Source organism: Betta splendens, chromosome 12 (genome assembly GCF_900634795.4).
Source record: "Betta splendens chromosome 12, fBetSpl5.4, whole genome shotgun sequence".
Taxonomy (NCBI): Eukaryota; Metazoa; Chordata; class Actinopteri; order Anabantiformes; family Osphronemidae; genus Betta; species Betta splendens.
Genome location: NC_040892.2, coordinates 8,016,403 through 8,034,521, shown reverse-complemented (window position 1 = coordinate 8,034,521; position 18,119 = coordinate 8,016,403). Strand labels below are relative to the sequence as shown.

Sequence of the window (18,119 nt, the reverse complement as noted above, 5' to 3'; positions counted from 1 at the left end):
TATTGACTGAAACGGCGCATTCGGAGGCTAAATAACCAGCTTTTTCAGGATGTTCGGATTCAGAGTGACTCCGTTTCGTCTGTGGCTGAGACTGAGACGGAGCTGAAGCCAGAAGCGGCCGTGAAATCAATAAGCCGCGCTGCGTGTCACCCACGGGCCTGAGCACTGAGGCCTCTCCTTCCTCTCCGGCAGGTGGAGAGAAAACGGCACATAGGAAACGACATCGTCACCATCGTATTCCAGGAAGGGGACGACGCGTCGTCGTCCTTCAAGCCGTCCATGATCCGCTCGCACTTCACGCGTATCCTTCACGCAGACGCTCGCTGTTGTTTCTCCCGTGCCACCGGCTTCCTTTACTGTCCTCCCCAGATATTTTCGCGCTAGTCAGGTACAATAGCCAGAACGACAGCTACAGGTGAGTGGCCTCAGCCCGCAGCCGGCTCCTGCCACAGCCCCCTGTGACGCTCTCCGGTGCCATGCTGTGCTGCGTCTGTGCCCGTTTGCAGGTTGAAGATCTTCTCAGAGGAGAGCGTTCCGCTGTTCGGGCCCCCTCTGCCGTCGCCGCCCCTTTTTACCGATCACCAGGAATTCAGGGACTTTTTATTAGTCAAACGTAAGAATGGGCGGAGGTGAAGCAGAATGTCCCCGTCGCTCTGCGATCGCGGGTCTGATGGTTATTCCCTTTTGCCAGTAATCAATGGAGAGAAAGCCACACTGGAGACGCCAACGTTTGCCCAGAAGCGACAGCGGACCCTCGACATGTTGATCCGCTCGCTCTACCAGGACCTCATGCCGGACCTGCACAAGGTAGGGTGCCGTTGACCCCCGGGCCTGTTTGAAGCCTCACTCTGGTCCACTGTTGGATATTTCTCCTGCATCTTCCCCGTGTCACTTTGCTCCTGGCAGCGACTGTAGCCGCTGCTGAGTTGTGTTCTGCTGTATTTCACCGCAGCCCTCGGCCCCTGCACACTGCACCACCGCCTGGATACTACTGCAATGCTGACTTCCTGTCACCTCCGTTCTCATGGCTTTGGTTGCTGCTGTCAGGGTCCGCCTCTAAGACCCACTTTCTGCTTTTTCTCTCTCTCTGTGCGTATGTGCGTGTGCCGCATTTGGGCGCTGGATGCTGTTCCACGTTTAGGTTCCCTTCTCTCCTCAGAACATGTTAAACCGGAGGTCCTTCAGCGACGTGTTGCCCGAGTCCCCAAAATCGGCTCGCAAGAAGGAGGAGGCGCGTCAGGCCGAATTCGTCAGAATAGGCCAGGTGAGAAAACAACGCACAGAACCCAGAGCTCGGCCTCATGGGGAACAACTGCATGGACAACCACGACACGCAAGCTAACAATGAGCTGCCAAAGAAGTAGGATGTTACTGTACATCATTACCTCTAGTAATATGCAGCTATTACAGGCTAATGAGGAGCATGAGAGATTTAATGCAGAACATTTGCATCAAATTTCATCTTCATTTGTGACACCTACAAAATCTTTTTGTTGAAGATGGATGGCCACTCTGAGAATGAGGTCTGAGCTCCAGTCACAGTCATTACGGGGCTGATGTAATCCTCATTACGTGTCTGTACTGGATGCTAACGTAACCATAATTACTGTATGGAAGAGCACACACACACACACACACACACACACACACACACACACACACACACACACAGAGTGAATTGCTGTCTGTGGAGTCGCACCTGCAGTGGATGAACTCTGGCACTTGTCTAACACAAATCTGTTTGCCCAGGATTTTATCAGCGAATGACATTTCCGCTTTTTAAACTCAGCAAAGGTACATGTCTCTGTCTTGTTTCCCTCATTGTCTTCTACCTTGCTTCTCTTGTTTCCATCACTCTTTTGTGTCTGCAAACACAAAAGCGGGGCATCAACACATTGTGCTGTAAAGCACAAAAACAAAGGGAAGGCGCCGAGCCGTTGATCACACTTCACAGCGGCGGCGTTGTGCTGTTGGCTGCCTCTCGTTCCCTCGTCTCCAGATTGCCTGTTTATGCGGAAATGGAAATGACTTCGCAGCTTGCGTCGTAAATCGACAGTCTGATCGGGTGATTGCTGTTTGAACATTGGTGCAAAGTAAAAACCTCTTGGAAAACGTGGCCACGTCCCGCTCTGCAGGTGGCTTCTGCCTTAAAAAACCTGTGAACTCTCAGAACCACGGTGAACAAGGAAACAAAACCAGGGCAGTTAATGATAGTGGCGTCAATCAAGTTGCATTAGTTGAGCTTTTCTCATTCTGCTAAGATGTTTGGCAGCTCTTCAAGTTCACACTGGGACTGTAAATAAAGCAGACGAATTAGCTCCACCCTAATGAGCCGCAGCAATAAAATGCTACTTACCGTCTATTATGTTATTTTACATTTGATACTGTTGACCTTCTAGGCTCTGAAACTGAAGACCATCGTCAGAGGAGATGCCCCAACTAGCCTGGTTACAACAGGCCTGTACAGAAAGGAGGTGAGTCTGACTTTGATCCTCTGGGAAAACCGCTTGTGTTCTCGTAATGAATCGATCGTTTTACATTCTGAATCCTGGTGTTTCCCTAAACCTGGAGCCGATACAGTGGATAATATTGCCTATGCCGGTCTGTTCCTTCTGTGCTGCAGCCATGGGAGTCCCAGTCGTTCTGCAGCACATTCCCCTATGAGATTGTGTGCTCTGACTCCTGGGGTCAGTCCCTCCTGGTTTCCACCGACGCCGCGGGCGTCATGCTGCTGGATGGTGAGGTCATTCTAATCCATATCTCCCCATGCCCTCTAAAACGAAGCCACCCATTCATATCGATTCATCCACCGGCTAACATGATGATGACAGTAACTGTCCATGTTTCAGGCCCTGATCCAACTTCGTCCAACACTGGTGAGTTCCATCAATCGATCCTCAGCCTTCCGGCTCCGAGGGTCTCAGCCTGCAGTTGTGGTATATGGCCTGTCTTTATTTTCCTATTATGATCCATGTGTTGTCTTTCAGAGACACAGACTCTGCATCCAGTGCAGGTCTTTGACAAAACCATGGTGGTCAAGCAGTTGCATGTTCTCGAGCCTCAGGACCTGCTTATCACCAGAGCCGACAAAGGTACGTGAGGTTTGGGAAGCAGCCGTCTGGAAGGAACCGACCTCTGATGAAGTTGTGTGCGTGCGTGTTTGGTTTTCCAAAGGAACAGTGCAGCGAGCTTTAAAGAACAACGGATGCGGAGGCACATGAAGAAAGGGGAAAGTAATAAAGCGCGAAGACAACGCAGCACTAACAAGCAGCTGCAGGATTTCCCTCATTTTGGCTCCAACCACAAGAGATTATAATGAATTACTGATGATGATTCGCTAATGCTAATATTGACAAACAGCGTTGAGTCAGTTTTGATGGTGATTACAGGACGCAGCCAACATTTGTCACGACTGTGTGTGGGCTTTGATGAGGCACAGGCCTCGAGGAGCCTTGGAGTAATCCTCCCGCATTACGCCGCCGTCCGTGGGAGGATGCTAAAAGGAGAGAGGAACCTGCGTGCAAAGCGTGAGGGCCTTTCTCTTTGCTTTGCTTCCAGGGAAGGACGCTCGCCTTTATGTGTTCAGACTGGGCGCGCTCAGGAGAGGCCTGGAGGAGAGGCAGCTGGTCAGGAGCAAATGCGACAGCCGGGAGAATAAGCTGGAGAAAACGAAAGGTGCGGCACACGCGGGGTTAATCTCTGCGGGCCAAATGAAAGGACGTCGTTTTGATTTTGCAGCGCGACCTTTGACCCTCTGTCGGCGGCCTGCTAATTGCGTCCGATGCGCTTCCCGTGTCTCCGTCTCTGTCCCAGGTTGTCATTTGTACTCTATCAACACCCACCACGGCTCCGAGCTGAGGATAGTAGCCGCCATCAGGAACAAACTCCTGCTCATCACCAGGAAACATCCGCGGTGCGAAAGCGTGAGCGCCGCCGCCGCAGGGGCCGACTCGCCGGTGGAGGAGTTCCAGTACATACGGGTACAACAACGCTGAGTCCAGAATGCTGCACAGAACGGAGTGATTCTGGAGGGAGTGTGATCCCATTATTCCATGATTTAACCAGTCATGTACCGCTCCCACGACAGGAGATCTGTCTGTGTGACCCGCCCGTGGTGATGGCGCTGGTGGACGGACCCACGGGGGAGAACGACAATATGATCTGTGTGGCGTACAAGCACCAGTTTGACCTGATCAATGAGAGCACGGGAGACGCCTACAGGCTGCATCACGTAGACGCCAACAGGGTGAGGGGTTTTTTACTGCTTGCTGAAGCTGAGCAGAACCGAGACCTTCAGCGGATCCAGTTAGTGGCCTTTGTTTACCTCGCTCATTATAAGGCTGCTTGGGTGAATCAGCAGAGAGCTGGGCAGGAGAAGGAGGAGAAAAGAGAGCTCTAATAACCAAACTAAACCGCATTCATACTTTATATCGTCTGTTACCTTGCGTCCGAAGAGATTAACTCCTTTCTGACACTTAGGATGGAGTTGAAATGATTCCACTTGTCTCTGTCCGCAGGTAAACTTTGTAGCTGCCATTGATGTGTATGAAGACGGGGAGGCAGGTCTGCTGTTGTGCTACAACTGTGAGTCTTCTTTAACTCTGGCCTTTGATTCCAGTCTCTCTCTCCACTATCACAGGCAATAAATCAGCCCAGTCGCCTGCAGAACACTAAAAGGACGATTTCAGCCAGGGGTGGATTTTGAAAATGCATCCATCTTTAGACTTTGTGTCTGTTTATGCTGGGAAAATGAAATCACTGCCTCTTAGCCCTTTATTGAGTTACATTAAACATAAGACGTCAGTAAGAGGAGCATTTAGTTTTAAACTAAACTTGTTTCCTCTGTGTGTCTCATAGATATTTGTTACTACAAGAAAGTTTGTCCGTTTAATGGCTCCACGCCCATGATCCAGTCCAACACCTCCGACTTCCACTTCAGCTGGAACCAAATGCCCAATTCTATCGGTAGGTAACCATGGCAACAAGGCTCGAACCCCACCCTGGCCTAGCCGCTGGCCTGGCCGAAGCTTTCTGTCGCTATGGCAACACCACACGCACCCAAGCCGCCCCGTGTGTACGCGCGGATGTTTGTATTATTCATGCAGAGGGCGGTGCTCTGCCGATTACAACACGCTCCGGCAAAAGACCCAAAACACTGGACGTACTGTCGCAGAATGACCGACAGGTTTCCTCTCACCTTGTTGCACATTGCAAATCAAACAGAGGCGAGAAGGAGCGTCTGGAGCCCCCTCCTCGCTTCAGAGTAAAGCTCAGTGTTCTGCATATATCATCAGCTAATGATGACATTGATGACATTTCAAAATGCCATTGCGGGTGAAACTATTAAATGTCTGGTGCTGTGGGAGTTGAGCAGATTTAACAGAACCCTCTCATCCCTGGTTCTTCTCGGCTGAGCTCGGTGGGTTCTCGCCGGGTCCAAACCCCCCCCCCCCCCCCCCGTCGCTCATTCGCATCTGCTGTCTCCGCAGTGTGCGCGTTCCCGTACATCCTGGCCTTCACGACGGACTCCATTGAGATCCGACTGGTGGTCAACGGCAACCTGGTGTACACGGCGGTGGTCCCTGAGCTGCAGCTGGCGGCCTCGCGGGTCAGTACACACTTGTTGTTGGACTGAAGCTGCTGTTTTCCACCCCGTCCTCTGTGTTCCAGAAGTCGCTGTCTCGGCTAAATCAATCTTTATTACCTCAGCGGGCGATATGTCTGGCAATCTGCATGGATACAGAGCAATAATACACCTATAATTCTTACACAGCTAAATGAAAACAGACCACGTCACACCTGGCATCAGTGGGAACCTCTCCTCCCCCTACTCTTATTCTCGTTTCTGTGCTCCCTGTGCCTCGTGTCTATTAATGTTTCCTGCAGCCGCGCGTCGATCTCATTGCCTCCCCCTGTCCTTCCGTCCCTCCACCCACAGTCGGACATCTACTTCGTCTCGTCCGCTCCGGTGGGCTCTGCCTCCAACTGCAGCTCCAGAGACACCAGCTCCCAGAGTTCCCCGCAGACGCCCACGGGCTACGAGCTGCCGGCGTTCCCCTCCCCGCTCGGCGACGGTAAGCGCTGCGGATCCTCTGTTAGCCAGGAGCTCCACATTAGAGCCGTTTGCATAGACGTGCCTCAGGAGGCCGAGTCACAGCCTTTCTCCTCAGGGCCGGGTTTTCCACGTGCATTCATCTCCCTCGCGACTATTGCTTCATACCTTTCTCTTTTTACAACGCGTGTATCATGACAGATGTGTAGAATGATGTAAAATTCATGAAGCGGCTGGCGGCTCCAGTATGTGGATGGGACTTATCGCCATCAACTCCATCTCTATTATAGCAAACTTGTAATAAGGAGGAGGAACAGGAGCACCATGATGAGTCCACCTTCCAGCCTCCTCCTCCATTCATGCATGTTTGACCATTCAGCCCCCTTCTCCCCCCGCTGCTGACCTCTACTAGACCGATACCATAGGGATATTTGTCATGCACATCTGTCCTTAATGACATACAGGTTTGTCATTCGACGTCCTAGCTGTTAAAAAGGGCACAGGAGCAGGCGTGTAATTCCTGTGTACTGTGTGTTCGGTGTGTGTGTGTGTGTGTGTGTGTGTGTGTGTGTGTGTAACCCTCTTCTTCATCCCTGGTCCAGATTCAATTCGGATCCCCTATGGTACCAAGCTTTCCCTGTACATGTCTAAGGATGCTGAAGGTACTGCAGGATTCTCGTCCTCAGTTCGTGAAACCGCTCGCAACCGCTGCCCCGCTCACGTGCACGTGTACCCACCGTGTATCACCCTGTCTGCTCCAAGGCGGCATGCTGACTTGGATGCTGGTTGAATGTTAAGTGGACATCATGTCTTCCCCATCCCCCCTTCTGTCTCAACTATTTACAGCGGCAGGATGAGAGCGAGAGCCGAGCAAGGTGATGTAGTGCGAAGCGAAAAGTGAGGGAGAGGAGATCGGGTTTGGGTTTTTTTTTTTTTTCTCTTCTAATTTTCAAAATTACAGCAGGAAGAGGGGATGAGGTGCAGGGAAGGTGAGTGAGTGTACAGGAGGTCGGGAGGGAGAGGGAGGGAGAGAGAGAAGAGAAGGAGGAAAGGAGAAGACACGTCTGCCGCAGCATGATTTACAGATTGCACTGTCGCCATGGAGACTTTTGTCAGCCCTCTCTTCGATCCAAAGTGGCCGTCCAAACAGCGGTGCCACAATCTGCGGCTGAGGGAGGGGGGGGGGGGGGGGGGGGGGGGGGGGGTGTCGGAGGGCTGCTGACAAAAATCCCATCCTCTAACTGCCTTGTGCGCCTGTTCCACGGGGAGGATTTCACCTGTAATCGCATTAGTGATGAGAACAAAATGTGGTTACCTGCCTCCGTGCACGCTAAAGACCCCACGGCGAGCCGCTGCAGGGGGGTCTGCCCGAAAACACAGCCCATCTTTACGCTCGTGCATTCGATGGAGTGTGACGCTTCCCCTGGTCCAGAGACGCGAGCGGAATATATTGATCCCCTGCGACTGTATATTCCAAATAACTGCATGCTTCCCCGCCTTTCCGCTGTCGTCGCCGCTGCCTGGCAGTGCAGGTGTGCGAGGGCGGATCAGTAACAACACTAACACAGTGCACCTGTCAGACGCCAGCGCTGCCTCTCTATTCCCCGTCCGCGCCGCTTCACTCACTTCTCACCCGCTGACATTTCGGAGGGGCCTCTTTGTGCAGCGCAGTCTCCACACGGATCCAGTCTCAGCCCTGTTGCTGCCTTCCAGGGGCTGCTGAGCTGAGCTGCGATGCTGCCACCTAGTGGAGGGCTCGGGCACTGCACGCTGACACACTGCAGCTTTGCAGGCACACTGAGCCTTTATCCCAAGTACTATTTAACGTGTCTCACAGACTTGAGGTCTTTATAGGCTCTGTTACATAATAATAGATTGTCTACTCTAAATTGTCACAAGCAAATACTTTTAGATATAAGCCCTCTGAAGGAAGGATGGTTCATTTTAAGCTCACATTCTCTTTTTATCAATTATTAATCACTTTAGATTGAACATGGAGGTTCAGTTGTGCTGTATCAGCTCACGACGTAGTACAATAAATAGATATCACTGCGAGTGTATGACACTGAGCAGGTTGGGCTAATTTTGCATTCACTCATTAGTATCTTGGGGACTGTTGGCGGTTTTTGCAATAGCTGCTCATAAAAGGAGTTCAGATCGTCATTGAAATGAAGCCGAGGCGATTACCACAATGCGCTTAGGCTAATAACACTATAATAAACCTCTGTGATTTTATTGTGCACACAAATAAAAGATTTGCAGTCGCGATGGAAAAAATAAGTAAACTCTTGAACGCTTGAATCGCTCCTTGAACCTCCTCAGGCCTTGAGACATGCACCATGTTCAGGAGCCTTCGTGTCATTTTTCAGAGATAATCTTTATTCGGAAATGAAGGTAATGCCAAAGAGTTTGCTTACTTCTTCTTGCCACTTAAAACAAATAACTGTGCCATATTATTGCAAGGTTTAAAATAGATTGTATACATTAGGGGCATCCATAAATTATTATTAATTATTTGTGCATTGGAGACCAACTTGCAGAGACTTGGACGTTGCTTGAGGTCAGACATCCACCACAATAAATGATTTGTCATGTGTTTGTGAAGGCAGCATTTGTTTTAAAAAAAATCTCCCTGGTGCGTTCAAGGACTTATTAAAATCAGTGAAAGGAGACACTTTACACTTCTGTTTCAATGTCTGATTTCTGTTTGTGTTGTAAGTTTCATTTGACATAAAGACTAGAAGCAGGGGCAAAACCGCTAGCTCCAGTTCTTGCTAATGCTAACTGAAGGTTTTATGAAAGACAAATAAGCAGTGATGTCATTAATTCAGCACGTTGACCCCTGCTTCCAGGATTTATGCTAAACTAACCCGCTGCTGATTGTGTTGGAATTTTTTGGCATCTTAAAGTATTTTCCAACATTTAACAATTTCAGTATTTGGAAAAACGAAAAATGATGGAAACGTGAGACACATTCATGTCTAGTTTCTGACATTCTTGGAGATAATTAACTTAACCAGCCTCATTGCTTCTCTTTATATGTGTCTTGCCTTTTTCCATTCTCTTCCATCCTTTCTCTTTTTATCTCTTCTGTCCTCTCTCTCAACAATTTGTCCTATTCGCGACCTCCCTGACTTTCCCCCCCTTTCCTCCTTGTCCGCTCGTTCCTCCTCCTGGGTTTCTTTCTCCCAGGTGAAGCCGCATGTAAACACATCTTCAAGATCCCTCTGTGTAACTTGGTGGGCCGCAGTATTGAAAGACCCCTCAAGTCCCCATTGGTCAACAAGGTGCTGACGACGCCCGCAGCGGTTATGGTGCCCTCGACTCCGCTCATCTCCGCCACGCACTCGCTGTCCTTGTCCCGCATGGAGATCAAGGAGATCGCCAGCCGCACACGGAAGGAGCTGCTCGGTAAAACAGAGGCACAATGGTCATCTTAGCGTTAGCATCTTATGCTGCACTGCTTTTAACCCCCTCCTCCTCCTCGCTTTCACTCAACGCAGGCCTGACAGAAGAACCCAGTGGGAAGTCTGACAGTGGCACAGTCAAACAGAGGAAGATGAGCAAGAAGAACACTGAGGAAGAGCCCAAAGCACGAGCCCTCACATCCACCAACAGTGACAGGTGACGCCGCGGGTTCAGCCCAGCAGCACGTTTCACGGCCCGCAGCGTAACCGGAGTCGTGTCCTCTGTTCCAGGTTAGCGTCGGAGTCCACCGGCGCCGACCTGGATGTGCAGCTGCAGTGTTCGCCCAGTCTGGAGGCCGCGCCGGAGAAGGTGCTGCTGCGAGCGGACAGCCCGCCCCTCGCCAGCGCCTTCCCCCTCCCCACGTCCTTCGAAGAAGACGTCCTGGACCTAAAGTGAAGACAATCCCACCGTGCACTTCTCTGCCGCCGCCGCCGCCACTCTTCTGTTCTTCTGGTTCAGTTCATTTATACCTCCCAGTAACTCGTGCCCCCGTTCATCGAACAAAGTGAGCGCAGAGCAGTGTGTGCGAGCGAGCGTGTGCGTGTGTGTGTGTGTGTTGTTTTTGTGAGCAGCAGTCCCCATAACCGTGTGATGGGTGTTTGTGTTGCCCCGCAGCAAATAACCCAAAGAGGCGGAGGAGGGCGCGTGCGTTGCCGGGGTTTGTTCAGAGTTGCGCAACACCTTCGAGAGGACGTTAACGGTTTGATCCCAAACCACAAGCTGAATGTAAATCGCACCAAGGCATGACATGAAGTTACAATGTCCTCTGAAAATGCTAGAGCTTAATATTTGTTGTATATTCTGTGATTATTTCCAGTCCACTTTCAAATATTGTATGATATAAATATGTACTGTAACTGTTTATACATGAGAAATGCAACACGGTGACAGGTGTCCAAGTCTGTCATGCCTGAGATGCATATTTATAGATATATAAATATATAAATCAATTTTATTCCCTTATTTCATCAAAGTATGATGTTTTATGCCGTCTGCACATACTAGTCCTTATTCTTCTCCTCCATCACAATTCACAGGCCAACAGGGCTGGAGGCAAAGTCTCCCACAAGTGCCATTTTCCAGCATTTCCACTGAAGTACACCTCAAACAGTAGCAGCCATGATTGTAGTCCATGATTGATGCCTACAGTGACCCACAATTCTATTCAGGTTAGACTGCAACAAATCAGTGACGTCATTAGAATAAACTTTGGCAGGAGTATGGATAGTGAAGGGACGTTGATGTGTATTGACTTATTATGGTAAAAGCGAATAGTATAATGGAGTAAACTGTATAAAAATAATATAATGGAATAAATTACACAAGCTAAAAATTGTTAGAAAATAGAATATAAGCTAAAAATGAATACAGACTGAAAAATAAATGCAACTAAAGTATAGTGTGAAATGTTTGTAGTTGAGGAAAATGAACTTCAAAGCGTTTTTAATAGATTATTTATATTGCACACGCATACACACCAGGAGGTTCCAGCCGTTACCCAAGCAAAAATGAAATTCACGCATAGTGCTCCCTCCTCCTGCACATGACAGTAGTTCAAAAGTCTCATGCATGAAAGGCTTCAAACTAAAACCCTTGTTTCAGACCTTTTGACAAAACACGTACTGTATGTGGTGAATTTTTACTGCTGTAAGCGGCAACACTGATGCAGTAGGTACGTTACCGTAAATATTAGAGTAGCAGCCCACACAGGACAGGGTCCAAACCAAACTTCAGCAAATGTGTCCCGTCCCTTTAAATTGTAAAACATTTCCACTTTACCACTGAAGGTGTGTCGTCCAGGTACTTTAAAGGCTCTCCCTCCCTTGGGGCTGTGTTTACTGGGGCCAGGTGTGAACAGTGACCTCCACTTAACCCACCGGCGGCAGCTTAGCCTGGGGCCCAGATCCTCCTCGTTTGCCCAGTAAACGAAGCTGTTCTTTCCAGATCAGCAGTATAAACATAGCTCTCCTGAGGAATGCATTGACTGCGTCCTTCGAGGTGGGACCTTAACAAATGTGCACTAGGTTGTCGGCGAAACCAAAGGTGAACGATGCAACAAACTGGGAGCAGTGGTCTCGGCCGTGTTGGTGATGGTGGTTTCACAACACGGCAGCCTTCAGCTCCTCTTTTCCCCTCATGCATTCTAATCTGTTCTCTCCAACACTATAACACAACAACAAAGGGAAGAAGGAGGGGGGTATTTTTATGAGGGCACTCTACTTTAGTGTTTCTTTCTCTGAATGAGTGTGGTGCCTGGGGAACGCTGCCTCTCCTATTTCCATTTTTGCTATTTCTCCCGTATTTCTGTCGAGTACTCTTCGTTTCTACCTCCCCTTGGCATTTTCACCGTTTTACCTTTTGATTTTATTTTTGTATTTGACTCTATATGTACTGTTTAGACTGTTGCTGAACCTTTCTGTGATATCAAAACACAAAAAAATTAACAAAAAAACACCAAGTGTCTTACAATATTGTATCGCCATTGTTTTTAATGCCAAGTACTACTTGTAAATGTTTGTGTATCAAATGTGGCCTCAAATGAAACTAAACTATATTATTATGATTATTATAATTATTATTTCATTTATTTTAAACAAGTGCTGTAGACCACTGCTGTGAAAGTAGTCAATTCTGTTCCTTGATATGTAATAAATATTTATGACATTTGAACAATTTAGGGTTTTGATCCTTTCATGAAGATGATTTCAGTGAGACTTCACAAACAATTTAGGCCAAATGAGCAGCTGACCAGTTTTCACTGTGCTAAGAGTTTTTTGTGTGGCTGATGTTGATGTTTTTTTATTCCGCTTATCTGGTCCGGTTCCTGTGCTGGCGTGTTCACAAATCCACACACTTAGCTTCTCTCTGAATGTGGAAAAGGAAACCTGGTGGCTTTTGCTGAGTGCGGCCACAAGGTGGCGATAAACGATGACTTGTGTTCAACCTGATATTTGAGTATTTGGGGGGAAACAGGCTCCACCTTAAGGCCAGTGGCCACTCATGCTTTTTAGTACAAACACTCTATAATGTTTTCCTTCCAGTCACATTTGTGTGTGTGATTCGGCTTCTGTAAGTTACTCAGAGGAAACGTGAGGTGTACAGGATGAGTCAGGGTTTCTCGTACCCTGAAGACACAGGCAGGTTTAAACAGCTGCTCCACCTACAGTGTCCTCACAGCTTGTCATTGCCTTCATCCTCCTCCTATATCCACAGTCGCTCACTCCAACCTTACGGTCCCCGGACAACGTCGGTGCGCTGCTGTTCTCCATAAGCACGCAGCATTCCAGCCGTGTGGTTTCACGGGCTGTGATTACTGGCAGGGAAATCACCGGGAGCAGGAATGTTCCCGCGTTTGCTGGCTGCAGCAAATCAACGCACACAGGAAAGTAAAACAACATGTGCCTCACAATGCATGAAGTTATTTGATGTTGTTAAAACGCAAATCAGACGTGCTGCTGTCACGTTCAGCCCACTTATCTGTCAGTAAATCAGCATGTACAGCAGAAAGCTTACGTAATAGGTGGAGGAATGCTGGAGCTCTGCTGCAGACTTCTGGATGGTCTCACTCTCTCACACACACACAAAGTGGGGCCCTGTTTCCCCTAACAGCAGAGCAAAACCAGACACACAACAATGACTGCACAACTAAAACACACGGACTGGATGAAAGACCCCTCGTGCTCAAATGCACATTGTTTTATTGTCTACAAAAATGTACACATTGAGTCAAAGAAATCTTTTATACATTAAGTTGCGTAATAAATTATTGTTTCAATGAACTGAAAAACAGGTCTGTAATAATAAAAAGTCAAACATCACCTATCAGAACATTTGTTCGCTCTTCCTTAAAAGGAACCTGAGACTGTTTTTGTGCATTTTCATGCCCAACTAATAAATGTTAACATAACAGGACTGTCCACACAGGAAACGGATGATGCTGTGGAAGATTTAACACCACATGAATGCTGGTGGGTGTTGTGTGTAAATACAATAATGGATCTGTGGCCAACATGGTGTTTCAGAGGAGCTTCTGATAAATGAAAAAAGACTAAATGAGCAACGACCTTCATTTACATCTCAGTACAGCGCAAGACGCAGACTTCAATGAACTTTAACATATTGTCACATTTGTAAATGACCAACAAACAACAAAAATACTGACAAAAGTCTATTGCACTCTCGCTGACATTCTAATATTTTGTGTTCTTGCTCCAGAGAGGCCTCACGAGTATCCTCCTCCTCCTCCTCCTGATTCCACATCTGGATGTTCACGCGTACGCCGCCACTGCCACGAGGATCTGCAGGGCCATGGAGACGCAGGGTATCTGAGCCACGCTGTACGCCACCGAGCGGGTCGGAGCCCGCAGGGCCAGCAGGTAGGCCACCGAGTGGACCACGCGGCCCACAAAGAAGACCAGGAAGTGGAGGCGGGCCACGGCCAGCGAAGGTCCGGTCAGGGAGTAGATGGCACCGAGGAAGAGGAAGGGCAGGATGTTCTCCATGTCGTTGACGTGAGCCCTGGGGATGAGGAGAGGATCAGTCAAGGTGCACATCTGGGCTGCAAACATCTGTTTACTGTCCTGAAGCAGGCGTTCGATGATGTTCAACCTATGACTTTGCAATATCAGGTTCATTCCAGTTGAGGATGTTACAATTTCCTCTAACAGTCTTAAACAATATTTTACTAAGGAACCCACTTGGGTGATAATTGCGGTTGAAACACATTAAGACATCATCATCTTCGTTTCGTTTTCCATCACAACAGCACAAACAGACTTCACAACATCTGCTTTCCTCATCGCTGCGACGCCGTCGCTTTCTGACGAGTTAAAACAGAGCCGAGGTCTTCGGCTGCGCGCTGCCAAGTCCTGCTGCATAGTTGCAAGCAGATGGAAAACGTTCCATCAAAGCTTAAGAAAATAGTCTAACTCTCCAAATGCATGCGGGAGTTTGGGATTTGAAGCAAATACTGGGAACGATTGGAATGTCTTGTGGTTTTGTTCGCTTTTTTTGCACATCTGTACCGGAGCCAAAGAGCCCAGATGCAGAGAAGCAGTAGGTCAGACCTGTAAAATCAGGACCTGCAACTATTGCAGCAAATTATAAGGAAACTGTACAAAATAGTAAAAGTAAGTTTTGCATGCATCACGCGTTTCCCCGCTCATACTTCCTGTGCATTTGCTTTATGGCACCTGGTGTAAGTATTTGCTTTCCAGAGTAAGGCGTGTCGTGACAGTGCGCCCTCTCTCTCTCTCTGCGCGCGCGCTCACCTGCGGCATCTCTCCACGTATGGATCTTCTCTGTGATACTGTAAGCCTCCGTGTCTCAGCGCGTCCTCGGGGTTGGCGAAAGCCTTCAGGAAGCAAAGTACGTCAGTGAAACGTCCCCTCGGCGCCGTTGTTGCGCTGCAACGCGGGCTCTGCGCCGTGGACTCACCTTTTTACGCAGCCGAACTTGTCCCGTGATTATCGCTATGACGTACATCTTGATGACCAGGAGGACCGCGTAGAACAGAAAGCAGGAGAAGACCTCGTTCCGTATCATGACTGCCGCTGTCCAACGTGGGCGCCCTGTTATCCTGCGCGTGCAATGCGTGGAAGCGTGAAAGTGAGAGTGCGCCCGCGGAGACGCCTTTTGTACCCGGAGCCTCCACCCCTCCCGGAGGAAACGAGACGGAAATGAATCATAGATTCACCGAAGAAAAGTGTTCAGCGCATTGATTTGAGGAAGAATAGCATGTTTTTATGAAATGGTGTCATTGATGGACATTTGTCGTGCACGTCCATGCAGATGTGAGGGACTTTATCTTCTTCTAAATTCAAATCAAATCAAATGCCATCATTCTACTTTTACGACAGGAAATACAAGTAACACAAGCAAACTTGGATAGAACCACCCAAGAAGCAAGTAAGAAAAAAAAAAACACAGGTCACAGCGGAAAAATCCAACACAAACCCAGGCAAATCACAGTACAAGTGCAAATGTGTGAAGACACACACATGGACAGAAAACAGAAGTGTGCTAAAAAGCGGCAGGAAACAAAACAGATGCGAAAGGACTCAGTGATAAGAAGTATTATAAAAAAACACAAAGTATTCATGACTGGTATAAAACAACCACAAAGAGACATAAATACTTGAGGCCTAAAGAAATTATCGTAATTAAATCTCAAGACACTAAGAATCACCAGAAAGAGACGTGCAGTCAGAATAAAACCAAATGCAAATACACAGCAAAACAAGGAACTCAAGTAAAGTAAAGTAAAGTAAAGTAAAGTAAAGTAAAGCACAATATCGTGAAACTGTTCTGAAGTACAGTACTTTAGTAAATGTACTTAGATACTATAGGTGTGTAAATGAGAAGCAGGACAGATGTTCAGGCCATTTACTTTGTAATATCAACACTCATAATAGGTCTTACGCCACATTAATGATGGAGCTGTGCCACGCTTACGCGCGCAAGGCTTCACCTCCACCACCAGCAGCTCTTTTCTTCTGTAGCCTGAGGTCCTTGTAGGAAGTGACATGACGGGTCTCTGCTGGCACGATACGGGCTGAGCGGTTGCTGCAACACTGAAAATCCCTTAGAAACGTGGATCGCTGTTGTGCCATGCGTTGGTAATTTTATTGCTCAATACTAGTCACCATGTCTACGCAGTATTGTGAAAACATTCTGGCATATATGGATGTGGTACAGGAAGTGCTACATCGTTAAATATTAAGGTGGTAGTGTATAGGCATTTTAATGTCTCCAATTATTTTAATATCACATTTTTATATTGCTACTTTAACATCTGGGTACTTCCTCCACATGTGAATTCAGAGAAAAAGACCTAGTGAAGCATATTTATATTCATCGCATTTACAGTATTTATACACACAGTGTGTATTTTTCCACCTATGGGCGTTATCCATCAGTTGCCTGGGTTTGCCAGTCCATAGTGAGAGAGCTGCCGGAGCTGGTGTCGTCGCAGCAGTCCTCGGCATCGGAGAAGGAGGACATGTAGTGGAGGCCCGTGACTCTGTGGTAGCCTCCCTGCAGCATCCGCGGGTAGGCGCCCAGCTCCACGGCCCGGTGGCCACGCCCCCCGCCTCTCACCGTCCACATGTCCACCAGCTGAGAGCACATGGCGCAGCCCATGGTGCGTCTGCCAGGTCAGGGGTCGGACCGTGGAGATGGGTGCTACTCCACCCACACGCATACACAGGCATCAGTATGGAGACACGCTCGCTGGTTCACTTCCACCGCACTGGCTATTTTTAACTGAATGAGAGGTTAAATGTCCATATTTGTTCAGAAAGGGAAATCCCAGGGTTTTACTGGACTTCTCTAAAATGAAATCGGCTGTGAAAAATGTTGGATTCAACACACAACTACACAAAACTAGCCTGTTCTTAACAAACAAAACACCATAGTGGGTTGAAGGGTCATGAACTCGTAACCTCTGTCTGCCGTCTGCGACTTGTAAATGTTTATGGAGACAGAGCGGATGTGAGTCAGGGAGTTTTCATGCAAGTAGTCCTTCACTCGAAGAGAAAACCCATCTGGTGACTCGCTCCCCTGACGGTGCTGCTGTGTTTCGGTTCGGCTTCAGCGCGGGATCTCCACAGTACTGCTTTATTCTGATTCATATCGGTTTCCCAAATGAACGACCTCGTGTCCCAGTGAGTTGTCGACTCACACAAATCAATGACTGTGAAAGGAAACGGAAGAAATTGAGGTTCAAAGTGTTGACATTCAAACTTGTGCAACTCCTTAGTACAATAAATGGGTTTAAAACACTATAACTTGAAATGGAATTTAAAAAACTAAATAACTACCATAAATTAAATAATTTAAAATAATAATTTACTATTATACAGCAATTCTTGCTGCAAGAGCATGAAATTAGTGTTTCAGAGATAAATACTGTAACGAATGGACTCACTCAGCTGGATTTCCATTGATGGGACTGCAACCATCACTCAACCACTCAAGTGTTTATAAGTGAGAAGATTAAAAATGTATGAGCCAAAAAGGACCCGAAATGTTTTGGCATTTAACAACAAAGGCAGCGCTAGTCGTATATAAGATCAGTTTTCTTGAGATCCCTGTAGCCTGTCCTTCATCATGCACTGTCTGGGTCTGCTGCGACTGGCCACACCCATCCCGTCCCAGTACACGGACACGGCTCACACTCCCCTGCTGTTCTGCCACGATGACTCAATACTCAGTGCTCTGCACAAATACAGCTGTGCTATATCTAAGCATCCATCGCAGCATCTGACGGCTCTCGCAGCGATTCCTGACCGGCCTATGGGTGTGTGTGTGTGTGTGTGTGTGTGTGTGTGTGCAAGCCTCACGAACACAGCCCTGATTACCTGTGTGCTGTTCGTGCCGTCCTCCCGTGTGCTCGGCGTGTGCATCACATCCTCCGAGCGTCCGGGCCGGTGCCGTTGCCTCTCGCTCTGCCTCCGTCTGGGCTGGATGCAGCTCGACACACGTACAGGGACGGAGATGACATCATAGCTGCTCACGTAGGAGTCACTCTCTCTCCGTCAGTCTCTCACTTACACTGAACTAAAGAGCGGTCTAGATTCTCCTTGTGACTGAATACGTT

General features: G+C 48.2%; 2 protein-coding genes across 6 annotated transcripts in view; one reads left to right on the top strand and one right to left on the bottom strand.

Moving 5' to 3' along the window:
* garnl3 (GTPase activating Rap/RanGAP domain like 3) overlaps window positions 1-12,193 on the top strand; it is a 49,922-nt gene extending 37,729 nt beyond the window's left edge. For 2 of the 5 annotated variants that reach the window (XM_029168294.3, XM_029168296.3), the window contains exons 12-31: window positions 193-301; window positions 370-415; window positions 507-613; window positions 692-807; window positions 1,142-1,264; window positions 2,400-2,474; window positions 2,624-2,738; window positions 2,850-2,876; window positions 2,988-3,092; window positions 3,559-3,675; window positions 3,814-3,980; window positions 4,088-4,246; window positions 4,518-4,584; window positions 4,858-4,965; window positions 5,490-5,608; window positions 5,939-6,074; window positions 6,655-6,714; window positions 9,245-9,463; window positions 9,556-9,676; window positions 9,751-12,193. In XM_029168294.3, the coding sequence (XP_029024127.1) occupies window positions 193-301; window positions 370-415; window positions 507-613; window positions 692-807; window positions 1,142-1,264; window positions 2,400-2,474; window positions 2,624-2,738; window positions 2,850-2,876; window positions 2,988-3,092; window positions 3,559-3,675; window positions 3,814-3,980; window positions 4,088-4,246; window positions 4,518-4,584; window positions 4,858-4,965; window positions 5,490-5,608; window positions 5,939-6,074; window positions 6,655-6,714; window positions 9,245-9,463; window positions 9,556-9,676; window positions 9,751-9,916 (2,262 nt within the window). In that variant the 3' untranslated portion in view covers window positions 9,917-12,193. The remainder of the gene's footprint in view (window positions 1-192; window positions 302-369; window positions 416-506; window positions 614-691; window positions 808-1,141; window positions 1,265-2,399; window positions 2,475-2,623; window positions 2,739-2,849; window positions 2,877-2,987; window positions 3,093-3,558; window positions 3,676-3,813; window positions 3,981-4,087; window positions 4,247-4,517; window positions 4,585-4,857; window positions 4,966-5,489; window positions 5,609-5,938; window positions 6,075-6,654; window positions 6,715-9,244; window positions 9,464-9,555; window positions 9,677-9,750) is intronic. The other 3 variants (XM_029168295.3, XM_029168298.3, XM_029168297.3) reach the window with 3 other exon arrangements.
* A 998-nt stretch (window positions 12,194-13,191) lies between these two features.
* On the bottom strand, window positions 13,192-15,164 carry ptges (prostaglandin E synthase). The gene is made up of 3 exons (XM_029168299.3): window positions 14,957-15,164; window positions 14,791-14,873; window positions 13,192-14,038 (listed from the first exon to the last, which is right to left on the bottom strand). Exons 1-3 carry the CDS (start codon window positions 15,062-15,064, stop codon window positions 13,789-13,791), a joined length of 441 nt encoding a protein of 146 aa, XP_029024132.1. The 5' UTR covers window positions 15,065-15,164; the 3' UTR covers window positions 13,192-13,788.
* Window positions 15,165-18,119: the final 2,955 nt, after the last annotated feature.

Bases quoted from the DNA above. Each gene is read 5' to 3' on its own strand.
- ptges (XM_029168299.3), bottom strand. From the start codon at position 15,064: ATGATACGGAACGAGGTCTTCTCCTGCTTTCTGTTCTACGCGGTCCTC. The intron at 14,874-14,956 runs GTGAGTCCACGG...TGCTTCCTGAAG, and splicing joins AAGTTCGGCTGCGTAAAAAG to GCTTTCGCCAACCCCGAGGA. The intron at 14,039-14,790 runs GTGAGCGCGCGC...CCTCATCCCCAG, and splicing joins TACGTGGAGAGATGCCGCAG to GGCTCACGTCAACGACATGG.